General features: G+C 42.0%; 1 protein-coding gene across 6 annotated transcripts in view; it reads left to right on the top strand.

Annotated features, from left to right (window-relative positions):
• Positions 1 to 15,213, top strand: part of Snrk (SNF related kinase) — a 55,928-nt gene that overhangs the window by 18,316 nt on the left and 22,399 nt on the right. For all 6 annotated transcript variants that reach the window (XM_052186908.1, XM_052186906.1, XM_052186907.1 and 3 more), the window contains one exon: positions 944 to 1,638. In XM_052186908.1, coding sequence (XP_052042868.1) covers positions 1,050 to 1,638 — 589 coding nt within the window. In that variant the 5' untranslated portion in view covers positions 944 to 1,049. The remainder of the gene's footprint in view (positions 1 to 943; positions 1,639 to 15,213) is intronic.

The following is a 15,213-nucleotide window of genomic DNA, read 5'->3' as shown; positions in this document are numbered from 1 at the left end:
CATCTGCTTGGCCCCTGACTGATGTAAGAACCACGAACAAGGGCATCTGCCCATTGCTGGGGGTCTCTCACCATAGTTTTAGAGTCTGATTTAAACATAGCTTATGAAACTTACCAGTTACTTATTCCTGATATCCACCCCCCCAAATTACTTCCAGTGAGCTGCTACTTTTTAAAAGAAAGAAAGAAAGAAGGAAGGAAGGAAGGAAGGAAGGAAGGAAGGAAGGAAGGAAGGAAGGAAGGAAGAAAGAAAGAAAGAAAGAAAGAAAGAAAGAAAGAAAGAAAGAAAGAAAGAAAGAAAAAGAAAGAAAGAAAAGCATCTGCATTTGTAAAGCACAGGTATTTCTAGAAGTAACTGAGTTGTAAAGGCCTTGACTACATCATCTCAATCCACTACTGCTTTCACTGCTGAATAGACCGTTCATAGATTGTGGATGCTCTGGGAGGTAAGGCAAGATTAGTACAATTTGGTGTTTATATATGAAGTATTTCCTGCTTTGGCATCATCCCATGTCACATTGTTTTCACTCAGATGTGAATTAGAGGGTCTGTTCTGTCATGGCAGCTGTGCCCCAAGAGTTCCTACTAAGGGAACTCTGAATTGTCCACGCCAGACATTTTGTCACGACAAAATATGCTCAGAACATGTTGAAGAGAACTCAGCTACTAAGACCAGTTGCTGTTCTTGTGTAGACCTAGAGATGGTCCCAGTACCCACATTGGGTGCCTCACCGCAACCTGTGACTCAAGCATCAGGGACAGCTGCTACTGTTTGTGGACTATGGAACTTCTCAACTTTTATTTTGAATTGTAAACTCAAGTATATAAAGGGATTTATAGTAATGACCCTGACTCATTTTATATCTCAATTGGCTTAAAGCTCTCAAAATAAAATATTAAATAAATAGAAAATCCACAAGTTGATTGTCTCTCTTGTTTTACAGGTATCCATTATGATGTTGACAATGAAGGCCTCATTTACAGCAGATATGCTCATATGAGAAGACCCACTTCAAGCACTTTAAGTATATTTCCCTTCATTGAACCAGCATGGCAGGGTTCAAGCGAGGATATGATGGAAAAATTGCTGGATTATATGATCTGGATAAAACCTTGGGTCGAGGTCATTTTGCAGTGGTCAAACTTGCCAGGCATGTCTTTACAGGTGAGAAGGTGGCAGTGAAAGTCATTGACAAGACAAAGCTGGACACGCTAGCCACTGGTCATCTCTTCCAGGAAGTGAGGTGCATGAAACTAGTGCAGCACCCCAACATTGTGCGTCTCTATGAAGTCATAGACACCCAGACCAAACTCTATCTCATTCTAGAACTTGGAGATGGAGGAGACATGTTCGATTACATAATGAAGCACGAGGAGGGCCTCAATGAAGACCTGGCCAAGAAGTACTTTGCTCAGCTGGTGCACGCCATCTCTTACTGCCACAAGCTGCACGTGGTCCACAGGGACTTGAAACCAGAGAATGTTGTCTTTTTTGAAAAACAAGGTCTTGTGAAGTTGACAGACTTTGGCTTCAGCAACAAATTTCAGCCTGGAAAGAAGCTCACTACCAGCTGTGGCTCTCTTGCATACTCTGCCCCAGAGATCCTGCTTGGTGATGAGTACGATGCCCCTGCAGTAGGTAGGTAACCTCCTGGACCCTACCAAACTCTGCCACTGCCAATAGTTGGTTATGTTGGTTTAAAATTTCAAAGAGAAGTTTTATTACGTATGTTACTTAAGAAATTTGGTTTCATGAATACTGTGTGTTCCTAAGCTGGCAGACAGATTATTTCAAACTTACAAGGGAGAATGTCTAAGGGTATTTGTAAAACAAAGGTAAGTTAGAGTATTGTTGAAGGGAACCTTTCAGGGTACTCCCTGTAGCTTTTTTTCTTAAAGTCTGAGTTTACTTCCTTCCCATCTTCTTAGATTGTTTTCTGGCCGTAATCTTGGCTGTCCCTTCCTGCAAATGTCCTTTAACAATCTTGTCACACCACATTGGAGTGGTAACATGACTATTACCCACTGTGAGAAAAATTAGAAATTGAACTCATGTTAACTGTGACCTTGAATAAGTGACTACTCTGCTATTTCTTTATCTGTAAGATGGACAGCTTTCCTGTGGTATTTTGTTTGCTTTTTCATTGTACAGATGGGGACTTTGCCCCATCACTGTGGGAACAAAGGGCAGAATAGGAAACTGCTGTGCTACATGCCTATGTATGTGGGGTTGTTGAGATGGGGCCCTTAGCATTCCCAACTGCCCTTGCCTTCTCTCCCGGCATCCTCCGTACTGTTATCTAGATTACCTGTCTGTAGTGGAAGGACTTGCTGTTTTTCAGGTTAGATTAGCTTTGTCCCCTTGAACCATATCAGTTGTGAAGGTTATACAAGAAATTGTTTTGACTTGAAAGGATTTGTTGAACTGAAGGTACCATCAGCTTTAGATTTTATTTAATCTCAGAGAAACGTATTCTGAAGTTACATGAATGGGACATCTGACTCCATAAACAAGAGTGTTGCTGTGTGTGCTGCAGGCCACAGGAAATAAGGAAACAACATGCTGACATGTTAGATTGAAGATGTCATATAAAACATGGTCGAGACAGAGATTGTTAAACTGTTGGGTTCTGGAAAAAAAGGGATTGTGGGTGGCCTCTGCCTTCAAAGACCACCTGATTCACTCAGTCTTTTGTTAGGGTATTTGAGCCAGAGATTTTGGTGAATGAAGCCATTTAAATCAAAAATTAAGCCAGGTGACAGAACAGGCATGGATGTAAATATGTAAGACAGAGAGAGGCAGAAGAGAGCTGTAGTAAGACACCTCTGCTTTCCACACACGAAGTGAGTCCAAACTAAATGTTGTGAAAATCAGGAACAATTGTGTAATTTAGAAGACAGTTTGGCAATACCCTGGTAAAGAAAGATGTACACATCATGTGACCAAGTAATTCTCTCTCTCTCTCTCTCTCTCTCTCTCTCTCTCTCTCTCTCTCTGTGTGTGTGTGTGTGTGTGTGTGTGTGTGTGTAGCATAGAGCCTTGTGGATGCTCCAGCCCACTAAAGAAGTGTTATGTCACTGTTGAATAAATTGTTCAATATTCCTACTTAATTTTGTAGGTTGTAAAAATGATGTCATCCTGATGGATTTCTTCAAGTATGTGTAAGGACAGAAAGCAAATTGGTAGAGAGCACATTCTATATAAATTTTATGTATGTTTAAAGCACATTGGTGTGTGTCGGTGGGTGATAAATAGCTATAGAATGAACATGAGAAGACTATTCCCAGGAGGTTGTGTTCCTGTTCATTGGCATGCTCTCCTCCCCTCCCCCTCTTCCTCTCCTCTTTCTCCTTCCCTTCCTCCACCTCCTTTTTACATCTATCCTAAATATTGCATAATAAAGCTTAAAAGAGTTAAAAAGAACAAAAGTGTTTGGAAAATGTTACCAAGCAGCAGATAGGACGAGTTGGTGAAGTGTGCAGTGGTTTTAGTTATTATAGGTTATTTCTTTTTCTTTGTTATTTGATTTGATTATAACTGACCATTTGTGATGTGATGTGGAGAAATACAAAATTGGTTCCACAGAAGAACCAACAGTCTTCTTTCTGTTAATACACCATTCTGCCAATGTTCGTGATGTTCTGACAGGACAGTGATAGGCAGACTGTTGGTGTTCTTTATGATACGTTGCTCCTCTTGCCTTAAGGCTCAGTTCTGCTGTCATTATATTCTTTATTCTTCATGGAATCAAATTTTGGTTTCACTTATTGACTACACCTTTGTTTTCAATGAGACTTCTTTCTCTCCATGATATTTCTAGGCCTTTGAGTTTCCTCTCTTCATGTATGAGTTCTTGGAGACCTCTCATGCTTCATGTCTAACATGACGTCCAGCCCACACCCTGCTGTCCCCAGGGTCAGTCTCACTGTGTAGTCCTTGCTCTTGTCTCTGTTCACCTTTGCTGTTTGGTTTTCTGTTGCAATTAAAAGTGATTTAGAATGAGTTCTTTTCATTCAAAGGGCATAAAATTTGCCTTTTAACCTAATGGTTTTTAATACTCATTATTTTGTAGTTCATTGATATTAATGACATACCAAGTTGGGCTTTACCTTAGGAAATATTTTTATATTTTTTTCTCAGTGGTTTGAACATAGTAATATTTACAGTGGTGACTTGTATGTTCCCTATATGATTAAAGTGTTTACGTTTTAGGTACATGAAGAGTTTTACACGGGAGGATGGTCATTGTGTATTCCTGTAATATCAGTCTCTTCCCCAGAAGAATGGTCGTAGTCTTCCACTCTGTCTGATTCTGTTATACTCAGCTCTTGTTTTGTATATGCTGTTTTTAAGTTGTGTAAAATAGGATTTATAAATTTATTTTCCATGGTGAGCAACACCTTTGCTAATAGAAAAGCAGCTCATTGGTATGGTTATTTAACTACACTTCAGTTCTGCTGATTCATCTGCACTTTGGTTATCTCTGTTAAGGGTTTTTTGTTTGTTTGTTTGTTTGTTTTTTGTAATATATAGCCTTTAGTTTTGCATCCATACTTTGAGACCATTTTAAGAAGCTGAATTTAATCTGTATTATTGCTGAAATATTTGAATTTACTTGATTTTTAAAGTTGCATTTTTATTTTATGTGCATTGATATTTTGCTTGCATGTATGTCTGATTCCCTGGAAGTGGAGTTACAGGCGGTTTTGAGCTGCCACGTTAGTGCAGGTCCTCTGGAAGAGCAGCCAGTGCTCTAACCACTGAGCAGTCACTCCAGTCCCATTTCATCTTTTAATTTGTTCTCTTATGTGTCATCTTCCCCTATTTTGTTAGATTTTCGAGGTTTTTCTTTTCCAAGTTGTTTGTAAGATGTCCAGTTTGTTTTCTTTTCGTTGGCTTTTACTTTCAACATTTTTATTATATTTCCTCTGCAGTTAAGAAACTTTAGTAGTGGAATTTTGAGAGGATTCCATATGTGTAAGGGTATCTTTTACTTTATTTTACAAATTTTACAAATTTTACTTTATTTTCACTTCCTTGTCCTTCACTTGGATTTTTTTTTTTTTTAAATAATCCTTTAATGGAGGATTTGTGAATGGTACTCTATGTCTTTGTCTATATAAAAATGTACTCACAATGATTCTTTGGTTGGATATAGAGACACATTCTATTAATTTTAGATGTTTTCTGCCCTCCTTTTGATTCTAAAGTGGCCAGCCGGTGTCTGGTGTGAGGCTGGTTTTGTTTTGTCACTGGTTCTGTGTTACCGAGCTGTGCTGGTTTTGCTTGTCTGTAAGTACTTCATTGGTGAGTTTGTTCTGGGTGTTTATTTTTTTCTGCTTTGTGGCCTTGCTTCTGCTCACATTCACTTTTCCTGAGTGCTAGGAGACACTGGTTGGTTGTTCATCTTGTGTCTATGAGATTTTCCATTAGCTTGCCCTGCGTATATTGTCCAGGTGTTGCTGCCTCCTAGTGGATAGACAAAAGCAGGTTGTGCACCTAAGTGGACCGTACTGGCTTCTAGACTTACTGTATGACAAGTTCACTAGCTCCTCTAGATGCCATCTTCTTTTCCAAACCTAATGGTCCATATTTCCTGCCTAGAGCTGGTCTGCAAAACCTGGGTACAGCTAGGAGGTAGAAAATCAGAGTACCATCCTTAGGTCAGTTACTTCCTGTGTCCAGTCTAGAAGGAAGCATCATGGAAGGTCCTGGAGCTGGGCTTGGGAGTCGTCCTTCCTTCATCCTCTGTAGCCCTTTCCTGCCAAGTCTAGGAAAGTGGAGGGGGTGTGGAATGGCAGCATGGGGACCGACTAGGTCATGTTCTGGAGGCTGTTGCCCCACTCTCTTCAGTGGGCTTCAGACAGCTCTGTCAAGCTGACTTCTTGTTGGAAGGGAGAGGAAATGATGGTCTGCATAAAAACTCTGGAATCTCTGGTAGCAGCCTTGGGAGTACTGTGGAGAGATTGCAGTATGGCAGTGGATAGTGGGGTTGCCTGTAGAAGAACAGGTAGAGGTATACTGGGGCTTCATGGCGATTTCTAGGTTTGTTGTTGTTGTTGTTGTTGTTGTTTGTTTGCTTCCCAAAACAGTTCTAGGAAAGCACTTAACTCAGTTTTCTTCCTTGTAGAAACTCTAAGCTATGAAACTGCTGGCCCTCAGGCTTCTGGCTCTTCTACAGTGCAGAACCCTGACATTGCTTAGTACTTCTCGACTTCTCTGAGATTTTAAAGTTTCAAGTTAATATTAGATTTGTCATTGAGACTTTAAAATCTCTCAAGATTTGGAGTCTTCCTGGGATATTACTTTTTTTTTTAACCTAAAAACTATATTAGATGCTTCCTAATTTATAGACAAGTATTTCAAAGATGAAATAGACAATGTCAGCATTAATTTATTATGATCAGTTATGGAATAAATAGAAATGAAATCTAAGTTATTTTAAACATGGCCTCACGTTAATATAATGTAAGTTTGGCTTCAGATGAAGCATATAGCTTAATAATTGTATATGTTCTCTGAATTGGATATGTACACATTTTACAAATATGTAAAAATATTTACATATGTGTACTCTGTGGTATCTCATACTCATGGCTCTGCATTTAGTGCTGATCATCCTAAATCATGAACGTATACTCATGCATATTAATAGACACATGGTAGGATTAATTCTTCCTAAGTCTGTGCTCCACTCTGCATCCAAGTACTGGCCTTTGCATGCTCTCAGAAAGCTGGGAAGAGCCCGGAGCAATCTCATCCAGAGGCTGCACCTGTGACCCTTTACTGTGACGGCTGCATGCTTTTCTCCTGTCTCCTGAAACAAGGCTGGATGTCTCATTGCTATTCCTCACAGTGCCCCAAAGCATGCACAGTGGGAAGGGAGAAATAAAACTGTCTCTACTTATAACTGACATGGTTAATTACCTGGAAAATCTCAGGAAGTCTACAGAAAACTAACTAATAAATGAGTTCAGCTCACCGGACTTAAAATCAGAGAAAACACAAATGCATTTCTGTAGTAATAATGAATAAACACATGCAGGACAAAATTAAAACAGTATCATTTGTAATGAAATAACTAGGAAGGTGTATAGACATATCTAACTGAAAGTGATGAAATGCTAATGTGGAAAATCAGAGACCTGAGATAATGCAGAGCAGGCCCTGTTCACTGACTGGAGAGTGCAGTGTAGATGTCACCCCATCCACAGGGATCCAGTCAGCACAGCCCCTGGCTGATGCCCAGAGCCCCTTATACACAGAGATATTGAAAGTCTGTAGGGAAAAAAAAAAGAAAGTCTGTAGGGAAAGGCAGAGGACCTAGAATGACTAAAGTTAAAAAACAAATAAAACAAAACCTACCACCAACAGCCAATAACCAGAAACATCGTGGCAGCTTCTTACAAAATAAAATGTACAGTTTTATTATATGTACATAATGTAGTATGCAGTATGTAATAAAATGCAGCCCTGTGGCCACACTTGACTGTGCGCACTAAGACCCACAAGTCCACCGTCGAGGGTAGAGCAGCACTGCCCACTCCACAGGGCTTGTGCAGCCATAAAGATTCTCCTTATTGGAGATCAAGTTCATCCTGAAGGTGGGGAGTGCATGTTTCAGTTCCACCACGAAGAAAGGAGAGGCAGGAGGATCAGGAATTCAAGCCAGCTTTAGTTACAAAGAGAACTATCCTACAGCAAAAACAAAAATCCCACCTCATACCAGAAGACTGTATACTCTAATTCCATGTATGGGATTCTCTTGTAACATTGTAAGGAACATGTTGATGAGTGTGAGGATTAGAGGTGATGGTGGTGTGGTGTGGTGGGTTCAGCAACACAGGCCAGGGGGGAGCCTTAGCGTGGTATCTCTGTGTCTGCCTGTAATAAATTGCATAAAAACTGTGCACAAGTAGCTTTAAAACACTGAAGTCTGACTGAGCTGTGCGAGCCATCAGTGTCTTTCTGCTTCTGCTTCTGATCTGCTGTATTTAGGGAAGGTTCTGCTCACTGGGAACACCACATGATACATTGAACACTGGGGGTCATCCTGTAAGTCTGAGTGTGTGAGGCTGGGAGGGAAGGAGGGAGGGAGGGAAAGAGAAGGATGGGAGAGAGGGAGAGCTAAGAAGGGAGGGAGAGGGAAGAAGAGAGAGAGTGTGTGTGTGTGTGTATGTGTGTGTGTGTGTGTGTGTGTGTGTGTGAGAGAGAGAGAGAGAGAGAGAGAGAGAGAGAGAGAGAGAGAGAGAGAGAATGTGCACACTCTAGGCAGCGTTCTTTTTCCACTGGACGCATGAGTGTCTCGTCTGGACTGTTTATTTAATGGTTCTGGTGGCATCTGCTGTGGTTACGGTTGTCATACTATGGATCTGGCTGTCTCCTGACCTTGTCATCTCCTGCTCCTTTGCCTGGACCTGAATAGTCTTGTCTAGGATTCTCCTGCCAAAGGTCTATGAGGTCCTTCTCCATAGGTGGGGCCCCCTGCATGGCCAGACCTTCTCCAGTTCTCTGGGCTCTGTTACTTACTACCTCCTGCAGTAATAATGCCTGACACAAAAGCCCTCAGACCACTGACAAAGCTGCCTCTGTGCTCAGTGTGTCTGTTTTGGAGAGTCACAGAATGCCTTGGTCTGTGCTATGGCCGCTGTCTCATGGGGACATTTGGCCTTAGATCCTGGCTCCCTCTGGTTGTGGAACAAAGTATCTGAGGTGCTCTCTACTCTGGAAACCTATCCTCTGGGGAGTTTCTCTAGTGTTAGCTGCCATGGGAAAGTGCCGAGCGAGGGGGGGAGATGGGGAGAGAGGGAGGGAGGGAGGGAGGGAGGGAGGGAGGGAGAGTCTGGGAGCTCTGTTCACATGTTTTCCCACATGTTGGTTTCAGTTGAATTTAACTTTCAGAAGCTTGTTTACATATGCATACTGAATCAGGCTTTCTTTCCTTTTTAAAATGTAAAGTTAAAGAGAAAGTAAGTTAGTGCTGGTATTTGTTGTGTAGTTGGTTAGTCTTTGTTAAAAAAAATGTAGCTTAGTTGATAAAGCACTTGCCTGACATACAGAAGGCCTTGGCTTTAACCCCCCCCCCCCCACTTCTGCATGAACCTAATATGGTTCAGGCAAGACACTCTGTTGTCCTGTTGTCCCAATATTCAAGAGGTGGGAGAGGGGTCAGAGTTCAGGATCATAACAGCTCTGCCCCATCTTTCCCTCTCACATCAGTGTAGATGCAGATGAGGCTGGAATTTCAGCAGTGCTTTAAGAACAGGTAGGCATCAACCATGTAAACAGAAATGCATGTAGATGCAGAATGCTCACAGCATCAGGTCTCATGCTCAAAACACTGACCCCCTGCCCCTTCATTGAGATAGTTTTGGTATGTGATCCAGGCTGACCTCCAACTCAAAATCCTCCTGTCTCAGCCTTCTGAGAGCTGAGAGTATAAAAGGGAGCCTGTTTTTTCAGTTGCTCTTTTTTATTTTTAAAGCTGTATTTATGTATAAAATGTAAGCCTTTTGAAGAAGGAAAACTGGTTTGTAAAACAAAGTGGTTAGAACAAATTCTAGGGTTTTTGTTGTTGTTGTTTGTCTTTGTTCGTTTGTTTTGTTTTGAAATGAGGTGTCTTGTAGCTCAGGCTGGCTCAGCTGTGCTTATGTGGCTGAGGATGGCCTTGGGCAGTGTGTGACATAATTCAGGGGCTGTGGTTTTTGTCAGCCTCTCACCATACTGACAATGGTAGGGCAGATCAGTGGGGAGCTGAGTTAACCATGCAGACTGATCTGTAGAAGCAGGGCTTCTTCATAGCTTTCGCTCCAGATATGTCTTCACTAGCTTCTCCTGTCTCGTTCCCCTCTTCCTTTAGGAAATACACTTAATCTAACTTACCCAGGTTTTGTCGATGAGCTTTATGTTGTTGTTGTTTTTAAATAAAGCCAAGAATTAGGAATATAACTCAGTTGGTAAATTGGTTGGAAGACCTGAAGTTCATCCCCAGAACCCATACTTTTAAAACATCAGGTGTGATAATGTATGTGCTAAGTAGGTGGAGAGAGACAGACCTCTTAGGCCAGCCTTGTCTACTTGATAAGTTTCAGGTCAGTAAGAACCCAGAAAAAGAATAAAGATGTGATTGGTGCATAAGGAACAACAGCTGAGGCTGTCCCCTAGCCTCCACACGTACTTATACACCTGCAGGCACACATACACTCAAATGCATTTTATGTTTCATAAAATTAATGCCCAAACTAATATTCTTAAATTTAAACCTAGGAAGGCAAAAACTATGCAGCTCTGTGTCTGGGGATTTGAGGGATAGAGACCCTCTCCAAGGTAGATAGATCTAAGGCCTGGAGCCAAGGCTCTGGGCATGATGCCTCTTTGCTGAAAATAAAGGAGAGGTAGTGGAGAGGTCAAAGAAAGAAAGTGAAAGTGTTTAGGTGTTTTGCCTGCATGTATTTGTACCACATCTGTGCAGTGCCTGTGGAGGCCAGAAGAGGGCATCGGATATCCTGGGATTAGAATTACAGATGGGCCGGGCGGTAGTGGTTGCATGCCTTTAATCCCAGCACTTGGGAGGCAGAGGCAGGCGGATTTCTGAGTTCGAGGCCAGCCTGGTCTACAGAGTGAGTTCCAGGACAGCCAGGGCTATACAGAGAAACTCTGTCTTGAAAAAAACAAACAAGCAAACAAAAAAGAATTATAGATGGTTGTGAACCATTGTGTGAGTGCTGGGAATTGAACTCAGGTCCTCTGGAAGAACAACCAGTGCTCTTAAGCACTGAGCCATCTCAATGCCCCCCTCCCACTTTTCCTACTGTAGATGATCTGTCTTACTGTAAATTATCTTGCTGTTATTTGGGTAGGAAATGATAATAGAAAATTTGAGCTCAGGTTTCTAGACAAGGTTGTTCCTGAAGAGTCAATAAACCACTGGCCACATTACCAACCGCATTACCCGCTGTAATGGGCTTGGAAGTGTTCAGCACATCTGTATGTTGTTAAACTCCTTTGACACTGTTAGCTAAGTTTATGTGCATCAGCTTGTCCCTGGATCGTGATATAGTTGCTGAGGTTCATGGAGATCCTCTCTGGACTGAGAGCTTAGACAGAGAGAAGACCCTGGTGTTCTGACCTATCACTGTATGCCAGGGAAGGAAGGGTTCTGGTTTCTGTGTTTGGCAGTACTTAACTTTGTAGAGGACTGAAATTGGTGGAGCAGATTCTTACAAGACAATGAGTCCAGCATAATATCAGGATCAGATGATGTAAATAATAAGTACCAGTCATCTCTAGCCTTTTTGGTTTGGGGTTTTAGTGATTTTATGCTTTTCAGATATTACAAAAAAGAGCCTTTCTATTAGAGAACACCTAATTGGGCTAATTGGGCTTGGCTGTCACAAGCAACCATTAAGATCATACCTTTGTGCTCCTGAGGGCTTGCTGTCTGCTTCTTGTTAGAACTGGTCTCAACCAGCCTTCAGTTGGTGGTGCAAATGTGTTTTCAGATGGCACAGTGGGGCCAGGCAAACCCATGGTTCCCTGAGGGGCAGAGTCCTACTGTTCTCAGGCTTAACGTTGTCCTCAGTGGGTGCCTTGCTGTCTGTCCACACAGGCACAACTGTTACTAGGTTGTACCAAGAAAACAACTTGATACAAATTGCTGGGATTGACCATCTAGGTTCAATATTGAAATGATAGCAACAATTAGGGGAGTTTGGGTTCTTGGTAGAGAATTTGAGTGGCCTGTCTAACCTTTGACTCTCTGGCATTGTTGAGGGAGGAAAGGAGGCTGTCATGTGAATATGGGGTTGCCTTATATGAGATAGGGTGCTGAGACTCCTAAACTGTCAGTGTATATAGATCTGTTTATGCATTACCCCCCCCCCCCACACACACACACAAGTCTCCCTTCCTTTTCTTTCCTAATTTAAAGCAGAGTCTGGCTTTGTCCTCCTGCTGTGGCCTCCCGAGTGCTGGGCTCTTAGGTGTGCATCACCACACCCTGCTGTGGCCTCCAGGGTGCTGGAATCCTAGGTGTACATCACCACACCCTGCTAATAACTTTTGAGTTGGCCCTGACTTGGCAGTGCACCAGGCAACAGAGAAAAACAAGAAACAAAACTCACAGTCCTTTGTACCTAAAACAGACAAACCACATGTATTTTGTTTATGGCTATCATTCAAGAGTTTCTTACTGATGTGCAGTAATTTTATATAATGCTAGTAAGCTCAGCATCTCCGTTTTCAGCTTTCGGCTAGTAGGTGGTGTGGATAAAGCCTGTTTTAAAGCCTATGGGAAGGGGCCATGCCTCTGCTGCTCCAGCTCCTTCACCACTGATCCCAGGCTTCCGCGTGCGGCCTGGTGAGTACTAGAGTGTGCATCGTTGACTTTGCATCTGAGTCTGCTGTGGCTCTTGAGAGGAGGTTGGGGCCCCACACAGCTTCCCCTGCATCTTAGACTGGCTCTTCAGTTGGCTGGTCAGGTCATGTGGACAAAGTAACAGGACTGATGTATTCAGAAGATAGCAGAAGAATATTGTAGATGCTAACTGGAAGGGTGGCTTATCTGGGGAGAAGGAATGCAGACCCCTTGGGATGCAATCTGTCAGACATATTCTTGTTCGACTACAGGTTTGTGTATGAAGAGCTGAGGGGAGAGCTGAGTCTGTGCTTGGCCTCTCTGAGCAGATGGAAAGGGCCTCACTAAACACCCTATAAGTAGGCACTGCAGAAGGAAATGGTTTATCTGACAAGTGATAAGGGTATTCAGGACGTAGTATAAAACTATAGTGACCAAGAGTGTGGTAGACAACCTTGTGGGAAGGGTGCACATACTGCAAGGACTGAGTGAAAAATTCGTAGATAACATACATGCATAGTCAGCGAGGCTGAAGTAATTCAGTGGAGAAGAGACAAGTTTTCAATATGGTTGCAGAAAGAGGGCAAGATAGATAGGACCTTTACCATTCGTGTAAACTCAGCTTGCCTCATAGGCTTAAGTGTAAGATGGAGCTTCTAGAAAAAAACAAACAAACATGGCAGTCTTTGCCATCTCAGCTCAGGCAAAGCTGTTTTAGATGTCACAACAAAAAACATGTTTCATTAAAAAGAAATCTATATTTAATTTCATCAGAGTTTATTCCAGCTTCTTAAAAGATATTGAATCATACGCTGAGAGAAAATACTTGCAATCTTTTACCTGATAAAGAACTTGTTTCCAGAATGTGTTAACCACTCTCTTGGTGTGGTAGCTGGCCATGGTGTCTGAGGTAGAATCATGAGCTGGAAGCCAATCTGGACTAAACAGCAACATTTTGTCACAAATCAAAACAAAAACAACACAAAACTGTAACAATAAAAGTGACTCAGTGACCAAAGACAGCCTGGCTTCAAAATGAACCAGAGCCACCAGGCAGGGTGGCAGGCTCACACCTTTATAATCCCAGCACTCAGACCTCTGAGGTTGAGGCCAGCCTCGTTTACAGAGTGAGTTCCAGGACAGCCAGGGCTACACAGAGAAACCCTGTCTCAAAACAACAACAACAACAAAAAAGGCATGTACAGACAGCTCATTAAGGAAGAAGAGATGTCAAAGGAGCACACCTAGGCACTGTGTTCATTGGCCACTCAAGAAGTACAAGCTAAAAATCATACCTAGTAGAATGGCTGTAATTTTTGTTTTGTTTTGTTTTTTGTTTTTTTCCAAACATGGTTTCTGTGTGGCCCTGGCTGTTGTGGAACTCACATTGTAGTAATTTGTGTGTAATTTCTAGAACAAATAGCAAAATGACAGGGACACTCAGGCTCAACTTGATTGGACTTGGCTGGAACAACCCAAACTCCAGCACTTTGACGATGGAACCATAAGATCAAGTTAGCTCTTTAGAAATGGCGACATTTATAGTCTACAGTCACCTAGCAAGCACCCAGCAAGCACACTGTTGGGCCTTTACTCAAGGCAAGTGAGCATTTATGTTAATATAATAGCCTATAAACACTGGGAATGAGGCTCCATGGTAGAGTTCTTTCTCTGGGTTCAGTCTCCAGCACACATGCCCCCATCTTCAGAAACCTAAAGCAAAAGCAATTCCTTTAGTTGCATTGTTCATGATTGCCCCAGCTGTGCGAAGTTGTAGACCATTGCAGCTATGCAGTTGAGTGCTCCTGATCTCACATGCTATGATGAAACCACATGCCTATACTTGATGGAAAAGCTTAGAGAACACAAAATAGACTCGTGGGGGTTGTGCTTCCAGGAAGGTGGGCTTAACCACAGGGCAGAACATAGAAACTGCAAGATAGTGAAGTGATGATGCTTTATACCTGACTGTGGTGTGCCTATGTAACTGCATTTGTTGGGACTTGCTGGATGCACCCTAAGAACTGGGATGTGTGTAAATTACACCTTAAAGAACTTGGGGGAAATGATCAGCACCATAGAATCTTTAACAGATTATTACTCAGGTTTGTCTATGATGTCAGAGCTTTGGGGGGGGGGCGGCAACTCCTAGCAGACTGCCAGTATGTCTTTCTTACTGGCATTAAGTATTCTTTGCTTTCATAATTAGAAAACAGTAAATATTCACTTTACAGCCCAGAAGTAGGTAGCCAGTTTTTAGAGAACTATCTGGCTAAAGTTATAATATGAAGGCACAGTCTGATGGCATCAACCAGGTTATATATTTGGTGAAATTTCTAGAAGACATCCTGATGTTTTTTTAAATATAAGAAAACAAGGTGTGTGCATTTGTATGTCACATGTCAGGTGTCAGGTGTAGACAACTGACCCAAGAATAGAGACATTGATGTGAGAATTGTAGAACTCATTGCTATCTTAAAGTTTATTTTTCTTTCTCATTTAACAAGGAAGTCAAGCCTTCTGGGAAACTTAACATCTTATGTTTTCTAGGGTGATGCTGTATCCTTTTTAAACACATGCCTCAGTTTCCCTAAGCTTCGTTTCATTAAACACTTTGTGACTTCTGAAAGAAGCCCGTTTGTCTCAGCTGAGTATGTCTATGTAAAGGGATTTCTCCAGCTGATATTCATCTGGCTTTTCACTCATCTTCAATACACTTTGGGTTTTATGCAGAATCAATGGAAACCTTACCCCAGCAGCTGTTAAACCAAAGTATCAAGTTTCCACAGACTGCCAAGTTTATCAGTTGCCAATTATTCATACTCTTAATTGTGTTGTACTAACCAGACAGATGGAAT

The sequence above is a fragment of the Apodemus sylvaticus genome, chromosome 7 (assembly GCF_947179515.1).
Source record: "Apodemus sylvaticus chromosome 7, mApoSyl1.1, whole genome shotgun sequence".
NCBI classification, from domain to species: domain Eukaryota; kingdom Metazoa; phylum Chordata; class Mammalia; order Rodentia; family Muridae; genus Apodemus; species Apodemus sylvaticus.
This window is presented reverse-complemented; position numbering and strand designations above follow the sequence as displayed.